At 44.3% G+C, this 20,876-nt stretch overlaps 1 protein-coding gene across 3 annotated transcripts in view; it reads right to left on the bottom strand.

Annotated features, from left to right (window-relative positions):
* Positions 1-20,876, bottom strand: part of nrg2a (neuregulin 2a) — a 193,116-nt gene that overhangs the window by 37,392 nt on the left and 134,848 nt on the right. For all 3 annotated transcript variants that reach the window (XM_045690100.1, XM_045690101.1, XM_014129434.2), the window contains exon 4: positions 2,144-2,264. In XM_045690100.1, the coding sequence (XP_045546056.1) occupies positions 2,144-2,264 (121 nt within the window). The remainder of the gene's footprint in view (positions 1-2,143; positions 2,265-20,876) is intronic.

Raw genomic sequence — 20,876 nt, 5'->3', positions numbered from 1 at the left:
ATAAAGGTGAAATAAATCAAATTAAAAAAACGATGGATGGGGTGATAGAGGGGGGATAAATGGGGTGATAGAGGGGTGATAGAGGTAGATGGACTGGGTAATAGAGGGGAGATAGAGGTAGATGGCTGGGGTGATAGAGGGGGGATAGATGGGGTGATAGAGGGTGATAGAGGTAGATGGATGGGTGATTGTAATTTGTATTTGTATTTATGCTGCCAAAGCAGCAGCTACTCTTCCTGGGGTCCAGCAAAATTAAGGCAGTTCATACAATTTTAAAACATTACAATACATTCACAGATTTCACAACACAGTGTGCCCTCAGGCCCCTACTCCACCACCACCACCATATATCTACAGTACTAAATCCATGTGTATGAATAGTGCTTATGTTATCGTGTGTGTGTGTGTGTGTGTGTGTGTGTGTGTGTGTGTGTGTGTGTGTGTGTGTGTGTGTGTGTGTGTGTGTGTGTGTGTGTGTGTGTGTATGTGTGTGTGTGTCTGTGGAAATGTTTGTGTTGCTAATAGAGGGGGATGGATGGGGTGACAGACAAGGTGATAGAGGTAGATGGATGGGGGATAGAGGGGGATAGATGGGGTGATAGAGGGGGGATAGAGGTAGATGGATGGGGGGTATAGTGGTGGGATAGACAGGGTGATAGAGGGGGGATGGTGGGATGATAGAGGGGGGGTGGGGTGATAGAGTGATAGAGGGGGGATAGACAGGGTGATAGAGGGGGTGGTGGGGTGATAGAGGAGGGATAGACAGGGTGATAGAAGGGGTGGTGGGGTGATAGAGGGGGGATAGACAGGGTGATAGAGGGGATGGTGGGGTGATAGAGGAGGGATAGACAGGGTGATGGGGGGTGGGATGATAGAGGGGGGATAGACAGGGTGATAGAGGGGGTGGTGGGGTGATAGAGGGGGGATAGACAGGGTGATGGGGGGTGGGATGATAGAGGAGGGATAGACAGGGTGATGGGGGGTGGGATGATAGAGGGGGGATAGACAGGGTGATAGAGGGGGTGGTGGGGTGATAGAGGAGGGATAGACAGGGTGATAGAGGGGGGATGGTGGGGTGATAGAGTGATAGAGGGGGGGCTAGACAGGGTGATGGGGGGGTGATAGAGGGGGGATAGACAGGGTGATAGAGGGGGGTGGTGTTTTGATAGAGGGGGGATAGACAGGGTGATAGAGGGGGGTGGTGGGGTGATTGAGGAGGGATAGACAGGGTGATGGGGTGGGATGATAGAGGGGGAGACAGGGTGATAGGGGGTGGTGGGGTGATAGAGGGGGATAGACAGGGTGATAGAGGGGGGGTGGTGGGGTGATACAGGAGGGATAGACAGGGTGATGGGGTGGGATGATAGAGGGGGGGATAGACAGGGTGATAGAGGGGTGGTGGGGTGATAGAGGGGGGATAGACAGGGTCATAGAGGGGGGTGTTGGGGTGATAGAGGAGGGATAGACAGGGTGATGGGGGTGGGATGATAGAGGGGGGATAGACAGGGTGATAGAGGGGGTGGTGGGGTGATAGAGGGGGGATAGACAGGGTGATAGAGGGGGTGGTGGGGTGATAGAGGGGGGATAGACAGGGTGATAGAGGGGGGTGGTGGGGTGATACAGGGGGATGAGGATCAGTAGAAGGGCATAGGGAAAAGGGCTCTGACACATTGGAGAGAAGAGGGTTAGAAATCATTTGACTGGAATGTTAATTCTATCAATGCAATGAAAGGATGAATGTGATTGACAGCGACTGAACAACACTGGACAACTGAAGCATCATACAACTTTACTCTTTCTGTAAAGAATTACATATGGAATTTAGGAGTGGAGAAAAAAAATAGAATTATTAACAAAAGATATATTGCTATTCAACTCTCACTACAATATATATATTGGTTTAATTATTTGTGTACTTGTTCTACATTTTACTGAATTGTTATTAGCTAGTAACATTTCACTACAACATCTACTGAACTGTGTACGCAACCAATAAAGTTTGATTTGATTTTAATGATTGACGCTAATTAAAGAAAACGTAGCCTAACAACAAATAAAACAGTCCAATCCGAGTCCAAACAAAGGCAAAAATACCACCAAATGGTACACTGTGAAGAATCCCAAAATAACAGAGAGGACTCACTTGCAGGAGAACTGATTGATACCATTTATGAAGTAACAGTCACCGCCGTTCACGCAGTAGGCCTTCTCTGAGTCATTGCATCTTCTGGCATGGCCCGAGCCTGGAGACGGCGTGGTAGTTACTGCAGAGTAAGACAGAGTTACATGTTATAATAAACTCGGTGATTCCAGCACTGAATGCTGATTGGCTGAAAGCCAAGGTATATCAGACCGTATACCACGGGTATGACAAAACATCATTTTTTACTCTTCAAATTACATTGGTAACCAGTTTATAATAGCAATAAGGCACTTCTGTGGTTTGAGGTGTATGGCCAATATACCAAGGCTAAGGGCTGTATCCAGGCACTCAGCGTTGTGTCATGATTAAGAACAGCCCTTTGCCGTGGTATATTGGCCATACTGTATACCACACCCCCTATGTCACGGGTGTCGTAGTGATGAGACCAAGGCGCAGCGGGTTGCGTGCTCAACATATTATTTATTAAAGACGTGAACACGAAAAAACAAGAAAATACAGAAAAATGACAGGAACAGTTTTGCAGGCTAACAAAACGCAGTGCAAAAACAACTACCCACAACTAAACAGGTGAAAACAAGCACTTTAAATATGACTCCCAATCAGGAACAACGATGAACAGCTGTTCCTGATCGAGAGCCACACAGACCACAAAGAAATATACAAACTAGAAACCTAGAACACAAAAACCCAGAACATAGACCAAAACCCCGGAACACATAAATACAACACCCCTCTACATACACATAACCCCCCGAACCACATAAAACAAATACCCTCTGCCACGTCCTGACCAAACTACAATAACAAATACTCCCTCTACTGGTCAGGACGTGACACCCTAGGCCCTTAATGCTTAAATAACACAGCCATAACAGTACTGTAGACAGTTAGAGCTTTTGTTACTGGAGTAGAGTACAATGTATATTCTGTCAAATAATACTTGAAACTAAGAAGGCTCTCTACCGGGGAAATATGTAGAAGAGATGTCATATGTTTTAAAATACAGTGAAATATTCTACAATGTCATGTAGGTAAACTCATAGATACAGGTGCTGCAACTCCAGATGAAGTTTCTTATCAGGTCAATCACTTGTTGTTTTGTGAGTGATTTTATATACAATGCAAGACAGAAACAGTCATTTGATCACTCATCCTCCACTTAAAACGGTCAGGTCTTTCCTTCCACGAATTGCATTGTCTCTCTCAGTAGTGTTGACACTGACTCAAGACTCTCAATGAGCAAAGATAAATATTTCCCCTTACAGAGCATAAGAGTCCTTGTTTATACCTCCGATTCAGATCTTTGGAATGGAATGCCTAAATGTCACACTGACTGTTGGTGTTGGAGTCATGCTTGGCCACGCAGTTGTGGGTAAACAGAGAGTACAGGAGGGGAATAAGCACGCACCCCTGAGGGCCCACTGTGTTGACGATCACCATGGCAGATGTGTTTTTGCCTACCCTCACCACCTGGGGGCGGCCCGTCAGGAAGTCCAGGATTCAGTTGCAGAGAGAGGTGTTTAGTCCCAGGGTCCTTAGCTTAGTGATGAGCTTTGTGGGCATTATGGTGTTGAACACTGAGCTGTAGTCAATGAACAGCATTCTCACATAGGTGTTCCTTTAGTCCAGGTGGGAAAGGGCAGTGTGGAGTGCGATTGAGGTTGCGTAATCTGTGGATCTGTTGGGGTGGTATGCGAATTGGAGTGGGTCTAGGATGATGGTGGATGATGCGCCATCCGTTTTGTCACCAAAGCCCCATATACTACCCACCACTGCGACCTGTATGCTCTCGTTGGCTGGCCCTCGCTACATATTCGTCGCCAAACCCACTGGCCTCAGGTCATCTATAAGTCTTTGCTAGGTAAAGCCCTGCCTTATCTCAGCTCACTGGTCACCATAGCAACACCCACCCGTAGCACACGCTCCAGCAGGTATATTTCACTAGTCATCCCCAAAGCAAACTCCTCCTTTGGCCGCCTTTTCATCCAGTTCTCTGCTGCCAATGACTGGGACAAATTGCAAAAATCACTGAAGCTGGAGACTTATATCTCCCTCACTAACTTTCAGCATCAGCTGTCAGAGCAGCTTACCGATCACTGTACCTGTACACAGCCCATCTGTAAATAGCCCAGCCAAATACCTCATCCCCAAATTGTTATTTATTTTTGCTCTTTTGCACCCCGGTATCTCTACTTGCGCATCATCATCTGCACATCTATCACTCCAGTGTTAATGCTAAATTGTAATTACTTCGCCACTATGGCCTATTTATTGCCTTACCTCCCTAATCTTACTACATTTGCACACACTGTATATATATTTTCCTATTATGTTATTGACTGTACGTTTGTTTATCCAATGTGTAACTCTGTGTTGTTGTTTTTGTTGTACTGCTTTGCTTTATCTTGGCCAGGTCGCAGTTTGTCACAATGTCCACAGAAGGTGGCGCCTCTCCCCGGTCGGGCGGCGTTCGGCGGTCTAGCTGCCCTACTAGCTGCCACCGATCTCTGTTTCTGTGTCATTTGGTTATGTCTGTCTTGGTTAGCACCTGTTTTGTGTTAGGTCGTTAGTAGGGTATTTAGTCTGTCTGTTTTTGTTGGGATTTGTGCGGGATTATTTTCGTGTCGTCCTATTTAGTAGGTTGGGGATTTTGATCTTCCTCTGCTGTTGTCATTTTGGGCATTAGGGTTGCTGGGCTGCATCCCGACTCTCTCCAGGATTATTTTGTTCCTGTTGTTTTTGGAGTATTGTCTACCCCGCCTTGTGTTGGCATTTGTGGACTTATTTATTAATTGTGTGTTTTCACGAACCTCTTTCTCCTGCGCTTGACTTCACCCTCCTGCTATTTAGAGTAGCCCTGACACAGTTGTAAATGAGAACTTGTTCTCAACTGGCCTTTCACTAAAAGTGAAATATATACATATTTTTTTATAAATAAGCCATGAAAGAAATGTGTAGAGTAGCAAGACATGTCCAGGCAGGCACTGTAATTTATTTTATAACGGAAAACATTTGTTTTGGGAATTTTCGAAAAACTTTCACTAGTATTCACTTGCTCAGAGCAAAGGACACCAATTTCAACCTCTCCAAAAAAGTGTTTCAAATTTGAAAAACTGGCAAAAATGGATGTTAACTGAAAATGTATCTGATGTAGTTTCATGCATTAGCCCTTTGTGACTTTAAAGAATATTTATTTCAAAACTGTGATTCCTAAAAGAAGTGTCTGGAGATTTGGTGAACGGCGTCAGATTGATCTAAAATCCTAAATGAATCAGGACTGAGCAGGGTCAGCTATACCATCAGGACCCCTTGTTAATGTCCTCATTACATGGTATGCAACAAGACCACTAATGGTCTGTAAAGTTCTCTACTTTTGATTGATTTAAGCAAATAATATTGGAATCACCATGGTCACAACCATGAACTGTCAACTCCATCTCCTTGATAGAATAAATTTTTTTTTTTAAATTTGTAACATTTTGTCACGTCTTTCGTAGGTATTGGACCAAGGCGCAGCGGGTTGAGTGCTCATATTTCACTTTTATTTAACACCAAAACAAGAAACCGTATGAACGAACAGGATGCAGGCTAAACACAAAGCTATGCAACTACAACTACCCACAATACCCCATACAAAACAACCCCTATACATAGGAGCTTCAATCAGAGGCAATGAGAAACAGCTGCCTCCAATTGAAGGTCAAATCAATAAACTGAACATAGACGTAAACAACCTAGAACTAACATAGAATACACTAACCTAGAACCTAAACCCCCGGTACACTCTAAACCAACACCCCTCTACTAAACACATAGCCCAAAAAACCACGAAATACTCTAAACAAATACCCCTTCTACATAAACACATAATATAACAAACCCCTAAACACTCTAAACAAATACCCCCTGCCACGTCCTGACCAAACTACAATAACAAATAAGCCCTTTACTGGTTAGGACGTGACACATTTAATTAGGTTTTAGAGTCATAAAGCAAATGAGGAAAAACTAAATTTCTACAGTACTGTGTATACCGCTTGAATGAAGAAGAAAAATGAAAATTATATATGCCTGAAATTATTATTATTATTATTAAACAATTATTGTGATTCAAAATATTTTTGCTGAATTTTGCCCCTAAAATATTAACTCCATCACTGACGTAGTTGACGATTATTAAAGTATTTTCTATGCTAGACCTAAGGGATAATAAATGTTGATTTCTGTTCTAAATGTAGAAAAACTGGCCCTGGAGCATGTTAGAGCTATAAAACAAAACAGAAAGAAGTTTGGAGATTTTTAATAATCTAATGTTTGAATTAAACAATCCAGGCCATGAAACATTTGTTGGACAATAATAGTAAAAATTAAATGCCTTTTATGGTGTCTGACAGAGTCGACATAAATCCAGTTAGTTGCATTTTGATAGGAGGTTGTTCCTTTACATGCTATGATAACTGATACTTTGGTCTATCAAAATATATATTTCAAATTGTGTTAATATTAAGACACATATTTGTGGGAAAAAAGTTGAGATTGCCCCGTCTTTCAAGAATCCCTGAGCTCTAAAACAGCAACGTTTTCTGCTAAACTATGCTACGCCACTGCATGGAACCTATTCTAAAGCAAATGTCACATTTGTCGTAAAGATGGGACCAAGGCGCAGCGGGAATGTGTATACTCATCTTCTTTATTGTGAAGAAAACCAAAATAAACACACCAAAATAAACACACTAAATAAAAACAACGACGAGAAACAGTCCTGTGAGGCACACAGCTACACATACGGAACAACTACCCACAAAAACCCATGAAAAAATACCCCTACTAAATAGGACCTTCAATTAGAGGCAACGAGAAACAGCTGCCTCCAATTGAAGGTCAAACCAATAAACTAATCATAGAAATAGATAAACTAGACACAGACATAGAAATAGACTACCATAGAACATTGCCCAACAAACCCCGAAACACATTAAACAAACACCCCCTGCCACGTCCTGACCAAACTACAATAACAAATAACTTCTTTACTGGTCAGGACGTGACAGCAAAATACAAATATTGCAGAAACTGTTGTCAATCAATGGGCAAAAATCCACAAACTCAATAGGAATACTTTTTCTCTGAAAGGGCACAAAGCTTGAGCTAGAATTGACGATACATCACTGCAGTTAGAGAAAGCTACAAATCAGACAAAAATATATTGCGTGACGGACAAAATGTACTTGTTGGAAGATCCCCCTGGCCCCTCAAATCCCCAGTTATCTCACTCACTGTCCATTACATTACATGGCAGGGGATCGGAAGAATGGAAGAAAACATCCCAGAACAAAAGCACCATACACTTTACTAATAATAGTGTTCTCTTCTTGCAGCTTGCACAATACATAGAGGGACACTGGCCCAAGTCCAGCTGTGTAGTGTGTAGTGAGATCTGTCTGTTTACAGTACCCAGGCTCGACTACTGGGTCATCTGTGAGGAGAACTAATGACATAGGTTAACCACTGCACATGAAACTTATTTGGAGCAAGAGCGCTTGTGTCTTTTAAAGAAAGCTTAGTTGTAAATCATGCGACCACACGCTCTCTCATCCGTTCTGCCAAAGTATTTCATCCTCTCTTATTGTCTTGTTGACTTAACTCTTGTGTTAGGGGATCCAAAATGTCCAAATACATAATTGTGATTTATGAGAAAACTGTTATACGGATAATTTAGTTACAAAAGTTGTGCCATTCAGAGAAGAGACTATGGTGAATCAGACGGTATGTACATTCGACACCAGTCTGTGTTTGTGGAATACATAAAGACAGTGTAGAACTAGTGTAGAATTAGTGTAGAACACCAAATATGTTGTAGATGGTTGAGTAACACTCCCACACTGTTAATGTCATCCTGTCATCCAATGCTTTCTTCTCCATTACTAACCCCTCTGTAGACTACCCTCACTACCAATTAGATGTGTATTAGTTGTTGCGTTATTGGAGTGTAGGTGATTTAATTGTTTTTGATAATCAATGAAGCAAGGGTGCTCCTTTTGCATAGCATGGAAATAAAGTATTGCTTCAGTTTAATCCAGGTAATATTTCCGATATACACTATATGCACAGCCGATTGAGAGGGAATGCTGAGCTAAGACAGCTCAGTGCATAGAGAAAACCAACTGCTTTTCATGCATCCAAATAAAGTAGCATTATTTTCAATACAAACTGATGATCAAGGCAGGGTGAAAGTGGACCACACTATTTTCCTACAAAACACAATAAAGAAAATGAAAAAAATGCATGTCTCATTACATTAAATAAGTTTTGATTTTAAGATCTCTTTCTCTCTCTATCTCTCACCCTCTCTCTCTTTACAGCGAAGACACTGACAGGGCCTATATCTGCATTTGTCCTCAAGAGGCAGGCAAGGAATGGGACTGCTAAAAATGGGTGACAAACGAGACGCTTCATCTTAATCACAGCGTCTAGAAGATAGAAATAGGGAGATTTCCCTCTCCGTACAGCATGCCCATATCGTTGGGTCAGTATCTCCTGTCCAACGACAGAACCATGGCTTTCCCTCTCCGTACAGCATGCCCATATCGTTGGGTCAGTATCTCCTGTCCAACGACAGAACCATGGCTTTCCCTCTCCGTACAGCATGCCCATATCGTTGGGTCAGTATCTCCTGTCCAACGACAGAACCATGGCTTTCCCTCTCCGTACAGCATGCCCATATCGTTGGGTCAGTATCTCCTGTCCAACGACAGAACCATGGCTTTCCCTCTCCGTACAGCATGCCCATATCGTTGGGTCAGTATCTCCTGTCCAACGACAGAACCATGGCTTGGTCGGCATGGTGTCCACAGGCCTTAGAGCCAGTGGCAGTTTACCAACCAGGGAGCAACTCCATTCTCATGAACCTGGTTTCTTATGTTTGGTAGCCATGAGGCTGAGTAAGTCAACTTCCTGACTAGGTTAGTTCACCATCAGAGACTGAGGAATATCCTGGTCTACCGGATTGACCCTTTACATTAAAAGCCTCATGACTGAGACGGGTTCACCGATCCTTTAACCCCAAGGGTAGGTCAGTTCCCCGGTCACAGAGATTTAAGACTGGGTTTGATTACCTGCTCTCATTCCCTTAGGGTTAGGTCCTTTAACCCGAAGGCTGTAATGTAGCCCGAGGGCTGTCCTTTAGCCCGAGGGCTGTTCTTTAGCCCGAAGGCTGTCCTTTAGCCTGAGGGCTGTCCTTTAGCCCGAAGGCTGTCCTTTAGCCCGAAGGCTGTCCTTTAGCCCGAAGGCTGTCCTTTAGCCCGAAGGCTGTCCTTCAGCCCGAGGGCTGTCCTTTAGCCCGAGGGCAGTTCTTTAGCCCGAGGGCTGACTGGATTTCCACAGTGTTATCTCTAGCCCAGGGGTTTGGCCAAGAGGCCTCGCCACTGTGTTAGATTATTCCTTCATGGCCAGAGAACTAAAAAGAATGACTGGGGGTGCAAGAGGGGCCATCTGGAAACCTTCATAAATATGTCTGTCTTTCGGCGGTCTCTAAAGGGTTATAAGAAAGTCGTAAAAATGAAAGGCGAAGTCCCTGTTGTGCAGTTTTCTTTCTTCTTGAGGCACTTATTCTGTGCATATGCTCAGACAGTATGTATTCTGGACACTAGCCCTGTTCTGCACCTCAGTCACAACCCTCAACAATGGAGTGATTACAGTATATAGTACAGTACAGTATAGTACAGCATCCTCATCACTAGGGCCACACTAATCCTGGTTAACCTGCCCCTCAAACAATCTTGTGTAATTTGGTCAGATGTCCAGTTATGATTACGTAGTCTGTTTACAGACACATAGAGTCAGTGGAGGAAGCAGAAATGTATCAACCCAGAAATGACAAATTATTCACATCTGGAAATACTGCTGAAAACAACAATCTCTATTAAGATGCAGGCAATATCTGTAATTAAATATTCTCAGCAGCAGATTCCATAAGTCTCTGGTCATTACTCCTCTTTGTCCATGAAAGCACCAAGTAATCCCTACTAGAGAGCTACAGTGAGGGAAAAAAGTATTTGATCCCTTGCTGATTTTGTACGTTTGCCCACTGACAAAGAAATGATCAGTCTATAATTTTAATGGTAGGTTTATTTGAACAGTGAGAGACAGAATAACAATAAAAGATTCCAGAAAAACACATGTCAAAAATGTTATAAAATGATTTGCATTTTAATGAGGGAAATAAGTATTTGACCCCTCTGCAAAACATGACTTAGTACTTGGTGGCAAAACCCTTGTTGGCAATCACAGAGGTCAGACGTTTCTTGTAGTTGGCCACCAGATTTGCACACATCTCAGGAGGGAATTTGTCCCACTCCCCTTTGCAGATCTTCTCCAAGTAATTAAGGTTTCGAGGCTGACGTTTGGCAACTCGAACCTTCAGCTCCCTCCACAGATTTTCTATGGGATTAAGGTCTGGAGACTGGATAGGCCACTCCAGGACCTTAATGTGCTACTTCTTGAGCCACTCCTTTGTTGCCTTGGCTGTGTGTTTTGGGTCATTGTCATGCTGGAATACCCATCCACGACCCATTTTTAAGGCCCTGGCTGAGAGAAGGAGGTTCTCACCCAAGATTTGATGGTACATGGCCCCGTCCATCGTCCTTTTGATGCGGTGAAGTTGTCCTGTCCCCTAGCAGAAAAACACCCCCAAAGCATAATGTTTCCACCTCCATGTTTGACGGTGGGGATGGTGTTCTTGGGGTCATAGGCAGCATTCCTTCTCCTCCAAACACTGCGAGTTGAGTTGATGCCAAAGAGCTCCATTTTGGTCTCATCTGACCACAACACTTTCACCCAGTTGTCCTCTGAATCATTCAGATGTTCATCGGCAAACTTCAGACGGGGACCTTGTGGGCGCTGCAGGATTTCAGTCCTTCACGGCGTAGTGTGTTACCAATTGTTTTCTTGGTAACTGTGGTCCCAGCTGCCTTGAGATCATTGACAAGATCCTCCCATGTCGTTCTGGGCTGATTCCTCTCCGTTCTCATGATCATTGCAACTCCACGAGGTGAGATCTTGCATGGAGCCCCAGGCCGAGGGGAATTTACAGTTCTTTTGTGTTTCTTCCATTTGCGAATAATCGCACCAACTGTTGTCACCTTCTCACCAAGCTGCTTGGCGATGGTCTTGTAGCCCATTCCAGCATTGTGTAGGTCTACAATCTTGTCCCTGACATCCTTGGAGAGCTCTTTGGTCTTGGTTATCTGTGGACAGGTGTCTTTTATACAGGTAACAAGCTGAGATTAGGAGCACTCCCTTTAAGAGTGTGCTCCTAATCTCAGCTCGTTACCCGTATAAAAGACACCTGGGAGCCAGAAATCTTTCTGACTGAGAGGGGGTCAAATACTTATTTCCCTCATTAAAATCTAAATTAATTTATAACATTTTTGACATGCGTTTTTCTGGATTTTTTTGTTGTTATTCTGTCTCTCACTGTTCAAATAAACCTACCATTAAAATTATAGACTGATCATTTCTTTGTCAGTGGGCAAACGTACAAAATCAACAGGGGATCAAATACTTTTTTCCCTCACTGTATTAAAGATGGAATATGCAGCTTGGGACAAATATCATTTCCAACTGTGAACACAGCAACCAAAAACCTTACAAACTAGGAAAGATTTGAGATGTCTAGTTTAGGTGGGACCCAGGTCATATTACAGTATATACAGTAAGTCACCATTAGTCATCATAGCCTACAGTGTCTTCAGAAAGTATTCATAGCCTTGAGTTATTCCACATTTTGTTGTGTTACAGCCTGAATTCAAAACGGACTAAACAAAAATAAAATCTCACAGACCTACACACCTAACCCTAACCCCCTAATGACAAAGTGAAAATATGTTTTCATATATTTTTGCAAATGTATTGAAAATGAAATACAGAAATATCTCAATTACGTAAGTATTCACACCCTTGAGTCAATCCATGTTAGAATCACCCTTGGCAGCGATTACAGCTGTGAGTCTTTCTGGGTAAGTCTCTAAGAGCTTTCCCCACCCGGAGAGTACAATATTTGTCCATTATTCTTTTCAAAATTCTTCATTCTCTGTCAAATTGGTTGTTGATCACTGCTAGACAACCATTTTCAAGTCTTTTCATATATTTTCAAGCAGATTTAAGTCAAAACTATAATTAGGCTACTCATGAACATTCACTGCCATCTTGATAAGCAACTCCAGTATAGATTGGCCATGTCTTTTAGGGTAATGTCCTGCTGAAAGGTGAATTCTTCTCCCAATATCTAGTGGAAAGTAAACTTTCCTCTAGGGTTTTTCCTGTGCTTAGCTACATTCCGTTTCTTTTTTATCCTGAAAAACTCCCCAGCCCTTAACGATTACAAGCATACCCATAACATGATGCGGCCTCCACTATGCTTGAAAATGTGGAGAGTGGTACTCAGTGATGTGTTGCATTGGATTTGTACCAAACATAATATTTTGTATTTGGGACAAAAATATTGCTTTGCCACATTTGTTATAGTATTAATTTAGTGCCTTGTTACAAACAGGATGCGTGTTTTGGAATATTTTTTATTCTGTTCAGGCTTCCTCCTTTTCACTCTGTCAATTAGGTTAGTATTGTGGAGTAACTATCACAGCCATTACTCTGTAACTGTTCTAAAATCACCATTGGCCTCATGGTGAAATTCCTGAGTGGTTTCCTTCCTCTCCGGCAACTGAGTTAGGAAGGACGCCTGTATCTTTGTAGTGACTGGGTGTATTGATACAACATCAAAAGTGTAATTAATTAATAACTTCACCATGCTCAAAGGAATATTCAATGTCTGCTTCCCTTATTTTTACCCATTTACCAATAGGTGCCCTTCTTTCTGAGGCTTTGGAAAACCTACCTGGTCTTTGTGGTTGAATCTGTGTTTGAAATTCACTGCTCGACTGAGGGACCTTACAGATAATTGTATGTGTGGGGTACAGATAGGCGGTAGTGATTAATAAATCATGTTAAACACTATTATTGCACACAGAGTGAGTACATGCAACTTATTATGTGACTTGTTAAGCACATTTTTACTCCTTAACTTATTTAAGCTTGCCATTACAATGGGGTTGAATTGACTAGAAGACATGTCAGCTTTACATTTTTAATTATTTTGTTAAATACATAAAAAATATATATAATTTCACTTTTACATTATGAGGTATTGTTTGTAGACCAGTGACAAAATAATCTCAATTGCATCCATTTTAAATTCAGGCTGTAACACAACAACATTTGGAAAAAGTCAAGTGGTGTCAATACTTTCTGATGGTACTGAATATCTTAACTAGATGAAACCAAGTCCAGACCATGGGAAAGAACCTGGTTGGGCAGAGAAAAGGTCCAAAAGTGCAAGCCCCAGGCATCAACTGACAAAGAGGGTGGCATCTCCAAAACCCCCTGACCTAGTTCAATGCTAAACTCTCTATACCAGCATTGGAGTAGAAAGCTCTTCATGGACCCCCTCCCCCTCAGCCCCCTCCTCAGTCTTGGCTGGGAATTTCTGAGATGTCTCTTGTTACAGCTGGGACTGGGATATCTTATCGCTTTTCTAGAGGTCAATTTATACTGCATGCATTCTTGCTGCATCTGTGTGTTTTCCATTATGTGTAACATCCCTGTTTTTTTCCTCAGAGGGATTCTAACGGTCTCTCCATTTCAGACCTCACTGTGCATGGGTACATTTATTAAAGGAAGATACGTCCTCACTGTGCATGGGTACATTTATTAAAAGGAAGATACGTCCTCACTGTGCATGGGTACATTTATTAAAAGGAAGATACGTCCTCACTGTGCATGGGTACATTTATTAAAGGAAGATACGTCCTCACTGTGCATGGGTACATTTATTAAAGGAAGATACATCCTCACTGTGCATGGGAACATTTACTAAAGGAAGATACGTCCTCACTGTGCATGGGTCATTTACTAAAGGAAGATACGTCCTCACTGTGCATGGGTCATTTACTAAAGGAAGATACGTCCTCACTGTGCATGGGTCATTTATTAAAGGAAGACACATCCTCACTGTGCATGGGAACATTTACTAAAGGAAGATACGTCCTCACTGTGCATGGGTCATTTATTAAAGGAAGATACATCCTCACTGTGCATGGGAACATATGATAGCTGCTGACAAAAATAGTAGTTCACTAAATAATTTGTGTAGAAATAGTTTTCTAATGCCACAGGGCACCCAGGTTCACATTTCAATGATGATATGACTGGCTGCCAGTCGGGTGCTTCAAGTCAGAGGCTTGATGTGTGAGTGCGTAAGTGTGTGTGTGTGTGTGTGTGTGTGTGTGTGTGTGTGTGTGTGTGTGTGTGTGTGTGTGTGTGTGTGTGTGTGTGTGTGTGTGTGTGTGTGTGTGTGTGCTCTAGGATTGAGTGTTATCCAGATGTCCATACCTTCATACCGTTCCTGTACCATACTGGGGTATATGGTATTACCTTCATACCGTTCCTGTACCATACTGGGGTATATGGTATTACCTTCATACTGTTCCTGTACCATACTGGGGTATATGGTATTACCTTCATACTGTTCCTGCAAGGTTCCTGTACCATACTGGGGTATATGGTATTACCTTCATACTGTTCCTGTATCATACTGGGGTATATGGTATTACCTTCATACCGTTCCTGTACCATACTGGGGTATATGGTATTACCTTCATACTGTTCCTGTACCATACTGGGGTATATGGTATTACCTTCATACTGTTCCTGTACCATACTGGGGCATATAGTATTACCTTCATACCGTCTCGTGTATTACCTTCATACTGTTCCTGTACCATACTGGGGCATATAGTATTACCTTCATACCGTTCCTGTACCATACTGGGGTATATAGTATTACCTTCATACTGTTCCTGTTCCATACTGGGGCATATAGTATTACCTTCATACCGTTCCTGTACCATACTGGGGTATATGGTATGTGTGTGTGTGTATAATGGGGAAGGGTGAGGGACAGGAGATGAGATATATATTCTTTGAGTCAAGGCAGCAGTTATAACAGTGTTGAAATACATGATGAGCTACAAAGCTCAAAATGACCAGGCTCTGCAACAAACAGCAGAACTGATACATCTAACATCCCTTACACAAACACTGTGAACACAAACAAGCATAGTACCTTCTACACACACAAACACACACACTGAGACACACACACACGCAGTATAGATCCTGTGTGTCTTCGTACATTTCACAGTTGCAAAGAGTTCAAAAGGAGCATGAGACTGCAGCATCTTCACCACCAACAGGAATCGCTGTTTAGGCCAAGGGCCAGAAGAGAACATGATCTCTCCCAAGAATTTGAGAAACACATAAACAAAATGTCACTAATGATAATGCACTGAAAGCCTGTTTCAAGAGGACAGTGACCATATTTCAAGGACCATCAAACCGGAGAGAGAGAAAGATAGCATGTGAAAAGTACAAAATGGAGCTTGCTCTGAACTTTATCCTAATCTCCCCTCATCATGTCTTCTATTATATATTAACCTTCATCAATCACATCGATGATATGCTTAGTCTTGCCTGCCAAATTCATCTCAGCATTGGGGGGAAATCAATGAGCGCCACAGCATGCGATTGCACAACAGCCGCTCATGTAAACAGGCAAAGCGAACTTACTGAGGAGGAGGAGGAGGAGGAGGGGTGGTGTGCTGGCGCTGGCCGGCAGCAGTGCAGGTTGGGTGGGCAGCAGAGTGGGTACAATCAGGCCAGGTGTTGGCTGGAGCAGAGAGCCTGCAGCGGAGAGGGATGTTCCCTGGAGTGCCCTACTTTCAAAGGCCCCGGTGGCCCCGTTGGCGGTTCCTGCTCTGTTTGGTGTAGCTGTAGTGTATGTCAGTGGATAACTCTCCTCTTCATCTCCCCCCCTCAGATCCAGGTGACCGGGGGACTTAGAGCCTGTGGATGTGGAGCCCTGAGCTAGCGCCCGGCGCAGCAGCAGGAGACAGGCACCCAGGCCCAGGATGAGCAGGAGGAGGGTGGGGAGGAGCAAGAGGAGACCCCTCACGGCCCCAAAGCCCCATCTGCAGCCCCGCCGGGGAGGGCCACGCAACGCAAGGCAACCCAGTCTGGTGCCGCCCTCGGCCCCCTCCTCAGACCTCAGCACAGGGAATGGATGCACACAGACATCCAGGTCCATCCAGGTCCATCCACTGCGTGTCCAATTAACTCTTCCTTCCCTCTCAGCTGGTAACAGTGGTGGTGTAGGCGTTGCACCAGATTCACAATGTCTCTACGGGAGCTCTAGCTCTGTGTTAGATCCCCTGGAGTCCCCCATGAGAAAGTATCCCCTTAGTGCTTGCCTCTCCTTCTCCCAGCATGTCCGTGTGTGTGTCCCGCGGAAGAAAGCGTATCGGCTCTGGATCACACCTCGCCCATTCCTCAGCCCCCCCTTCCCTCCCAAACACGCGCACCGCCCACACACTCTGGCGGCTGTGAAATTGGGCATCAGAGCACTGCTGCTGGTGGCAGATGGTGGTGGTTCAGTCCACTGCCAGAGGACAAACTAACAGTGGAGGGGTCACTGAGCACAGACAGGCCAAAATAACTTGACCCAGCCCAGGAGCACCGCAATATCTCCAGCTCCTACGTCAACCCAGTCCCAATTCCAGCCCCAACCAGATCCCCAACTCCAGCAGCACCAACACTAGTCCTCCTAACTCAAGGTCCAGCACCAGCCCTCCTAACCCAAGCTCCAGCACCAGTCCTCCTAACCCAGGCTCCAGCCCCAGCACCAGTCCTCCTAACCCAGGCTCCAGCCCCAGCACCAGTCCTCCTAACCCGGGCTCCAGTCCCAGCACCAGTCCTCCTAACCCAGGCTCCAGCCCCAGCACCAATCCTCCTAACCTGGGCGCCAGACCCAACTCTAGTCCTAACTTCAGTTCAAGTCCTAACTTCAGCTCTAGTCCTAACTTCAGCTCTTGTCTTCACTTCAGCTCTAGTTCCAACTTCAGCTCTAGTCCCAACTTCAGCTCTAGTCCCAACTTCAGCTCTAGTCCCAACTTCAGCTCTAGTCCTAAGCAGCTCAACCCCCTGTGCGTCTACTGACCAACAGCGTAACGCAGAGTAGCTCCCCTCAGGACTTCCCTCTCTCTGCTGATATAGAAAACCGGACCCAGGAAGGAATCCCCCACCCCGCACCAGCAGACTGGGGCGAGACCACCATTAACAGGAGGCAAAGGGATAGGGAAACAGGGGTGGGGGTAGGAGGACAGCTGTGGCAGGCAAATTACAAAAGGCAACACTCCTGTGCGTTAAGCAGTGGAATGGTAAATATATGGGTTCCTCATCTGACCAGAGACACCTTCATGAACCATAGTGCAACAAACCTCTGTTCAGACACACTGGGCCTGATCACAGAGTAGCAAGATGTCAGAGGGTGCACAGGCCTCTGAATGACCAACTCAGTGGGAATCAAATCAAATCAAAGTTTATTTGTCACGTGCGCCGAATACAACAGGTGTAGACCTTACAGTGAAATGCTTACTTACAGGCTCTAACCAATAGCGCAAAAAAGGTGTTAGGTGAACAATAGGTAAGTAAAGAAATAAAACAACAGTAAAAAGACAGGCTATATACAGTAGCGAGGCTATAAAAGTAGCGAGGCTACATACAGACACCGGTTAGTCAGGCTGATTGAGGTAGTATGTACATGTAGATATAGTTAAAGTGACTATGCATATATGATAAACAGAGAGTGTCAGCAGTGTAAAAAGAGGGGTTGGGGGGGAGGTTGGGGGTGGGCACACAACGCCAGTAGTCCGTGTAGCCATTTGATTACCAATTCAGGAGTCTTATAACTTGGGGGTAAAACTGTTGAGAAGCCTTTTTGTCCTAGACTTGGCACTCCGGTACAGCTTGCCATGCGGTAGTAGAGAGAACAGTCTATGACTGGGGTGGCTGGGGTCTTTGACAATTTTTAGGGCCTTCCTCTGACGCCGCCTGGTGTAGAGGTCCTGGATGGGCCGTACACATTACACTCTGTAGTGCCTTGCGGTCAGAGGCCGAGAAATTGCCGTACCAGGCAGTGATGCAACCAGTCAGGATGCTCTCGATGTTGCAGCTGTAGAACCTTTTGAGGATCTGAGGACCCATGCCAAATCTTTTTAGTTTCCTGAGGGGGAATAGGCTTTGTCGTGCCCTCTTCACGACTATCTTGGTGTGTTTGGACCATTCTAGTTTGTTGTTGATGTGGACACCAAGGAACTTGAAGCTCTCAACCTGCTCCACTACAGCCCCGTCGATGAGAATGGGGCCGTGCTCGGTCCTCCTTTTCCTGAAGTCCACAATCATCTCCTTAGTCTTGGTTACGTTGAGGGTTAGGTTGTTATTCTGGCACCACCCGGCCAGGTCTCTGACCCCCTCCCTATAGGCCGTCTCATCGTTGTCGGTGATCCGGCCTACCACTGTTGTGTCGTCTGCAAACTTAATGATGGTGTTGGAGTCGTGCCTGGCCATGCAGTCGTGGGTGAACAGGGACTACAGGAGTGGACTGAGCACGCACCCCTGTGGAGCTCCAGTGTTGAGGATCAGCGTGGCAGATGTGTTGTTACCTACCCTCACCACCTGGGGGCGGCCCGTCAGGATGTCCAGGATCCAGTTGCAGAGGGAGGTGTTTAGTCCCAGGATACTTAGCTTAGTGATGAGCTTTGAGGGTACTATGGTGTTGAATGCTGAGCAATAGTCAATGAATAGCATTCTCACATAAGTGTTCCTTTTGTCCAGGTGGGAAAGGGCAGTGTGGAGTGCAATAGAGGTTGCATCATCTGTGGATCCCTTTGGACGGTATGCAAAAAAAGTTGTTTCTGAGATAATGGTGTTGATGCGAGCCATTACCAACCTTTCAAAACACTTCCTGGCTACGGACGTGAGTGCTACGGGTCTGTAGTCATTTAGGCAGGTTTCCTTAGTGTTCTTGGGCACAGGGACTATGATGGTCTGCTTGAAACATGTTGGTATTACAGACTCAATCAGGGACATGTTGAAAATGTCAGTGAAGACACCTGCCAGTTGTCAGTGCACACATGCACACGTGCACACACACACCCTAAAACCACCAAACCAGTGGCTAAAACAAGAAAGCAGCCTGGTGCTTGTCTTTCTGTTAGGTTGTGTTGAAGTGAAGTGGGTCTATTTGTGGTGACTGAGGGTCACTGTCAGGGTGTTCTCCAGTGGACTGTAAATACAGAGAGCTAGGCATGAATCTCCCTGAGTGAGGGCCTGCTCTACTCTGACATGGCCACTGCCGCTCGCCCACACCAATCAATGCCTATCGATTGACTTACAGGTACTTCACATTCAGTCATGGCTGCAGCTAACATCCCAGAAAGATTTTGTGTGTCATTTGAGCCCAGTTAATCTTGTAATTTGTGTTGTCACGTTGACTGAGGTGTCTGTTTTTTACAACCAAGAGAAAGAAAGCCGGGATTTATGTATTACAAAGAGATGTCAGGACTTTATGTAGTTTAAGGAGAGTGCACAATTTTTAACATGAAAAGTTATTAATAAACAAATGAGGCACATTTGGGCAGTCTTGATACCAAATTTTGAACAGAAATGCAATGGGTCATTGGATCAGTTAAATCTTTGCACATACACAGCTGCCATCTAGTGGCCAAAATCTAAATTGCACCTGGGCTGGAGTAATACATTATGGCCTTTCTCTTGCATTTCAAAGATGGATTTTTTTTTTTTTTACAAAAGAGCAGTTGGTTTTTTATTTGTATTTTCTTTTACCAGATCTATTGTGTTATATTCTCCTACATTCCTTTCACATTTCCACAAACGTCAAAGTGTTTCCTTTCAAATGGTACCAAGAATATGCATATCCTTGCTTCAGGGCCTGAGCTACAGGCAGTTAGATTTGGGTATGTCATTTTTGGCGAAAATGACAAAAAAGGGGCAGATCCTTAATTAAGAGGTTTTAAACACATTATGTTTCCTTACATTACAAAGAGATGTCAGGACTTTATGTAGTTTAAACAAACTATGTTTCCTTATATTACAAAGAGATATCAGGACCTTTATTGCAGGAAAAGAAAGAGAGTGATCAAATATAACAGCGAGACAGAGTGAAAGGGAAAAAATAATAAGGAAACCTGTTTTTTTTGTAAGAGCACAGCTGTATTCGTGTAAGAATATTACTCACTAGATGTTGATCGAGAAGTCATGGAGAAAAAAATAGTTTTGTATGAGAGGGACAGGTGTGTTTGGCTTCAACATTTACATGGAGTGTGTGTGTGCAAGCTGCTGCTGGTGGGCCCCAGCATGACTGATGAGGTTGGACCAATCAGCAGCCCAGCTGTGTTTTCCATCAACACATTCCTGGAAACTCACACACTCTCTCATTCTCTCTGTGGGGCTGTGAAGAGCGCCCCCTAGGGATGCGACCCTCAGCCTGCGGACGCACGGGTGCCTTGCAAAACGCTTATCACAACACAGCAGCCTGCAGGAGACACACAGGGGGGCCTCTCTCTCTCTCTCCTTCCCCTGCCATGTGGATCACTGCAACCTGCAGCAGTTACTAACACAGTACTGTACCAGTACTCATATAAACCTGTACTGTAGGGTTTTAGGTAAAACACACAAACCTGGTGGTTTCTAGGTAAAACACATAAACCTGGTGGGTTCTAGGTAAAACACATAAACCTGG

Source organism: Salmo salar, chromosome ssa11, assembly GCF_905237065.1.
Source record: "Salmo salar chromosome ssa11, Ssal_v3.1, whole genome shotgun sequence".
Taxonomy (NCBI): Eukaryota; Metazoa; Chordata; class Actinopteri; order Salmoniformes; family Salmonidae; genus Salmo; species Salmo salar.
The sequence above is the reverse complement of the archived record's forward strand: the minus strand, read 5'-3'. Positions and strand labels throughout refer to the sequence as shown.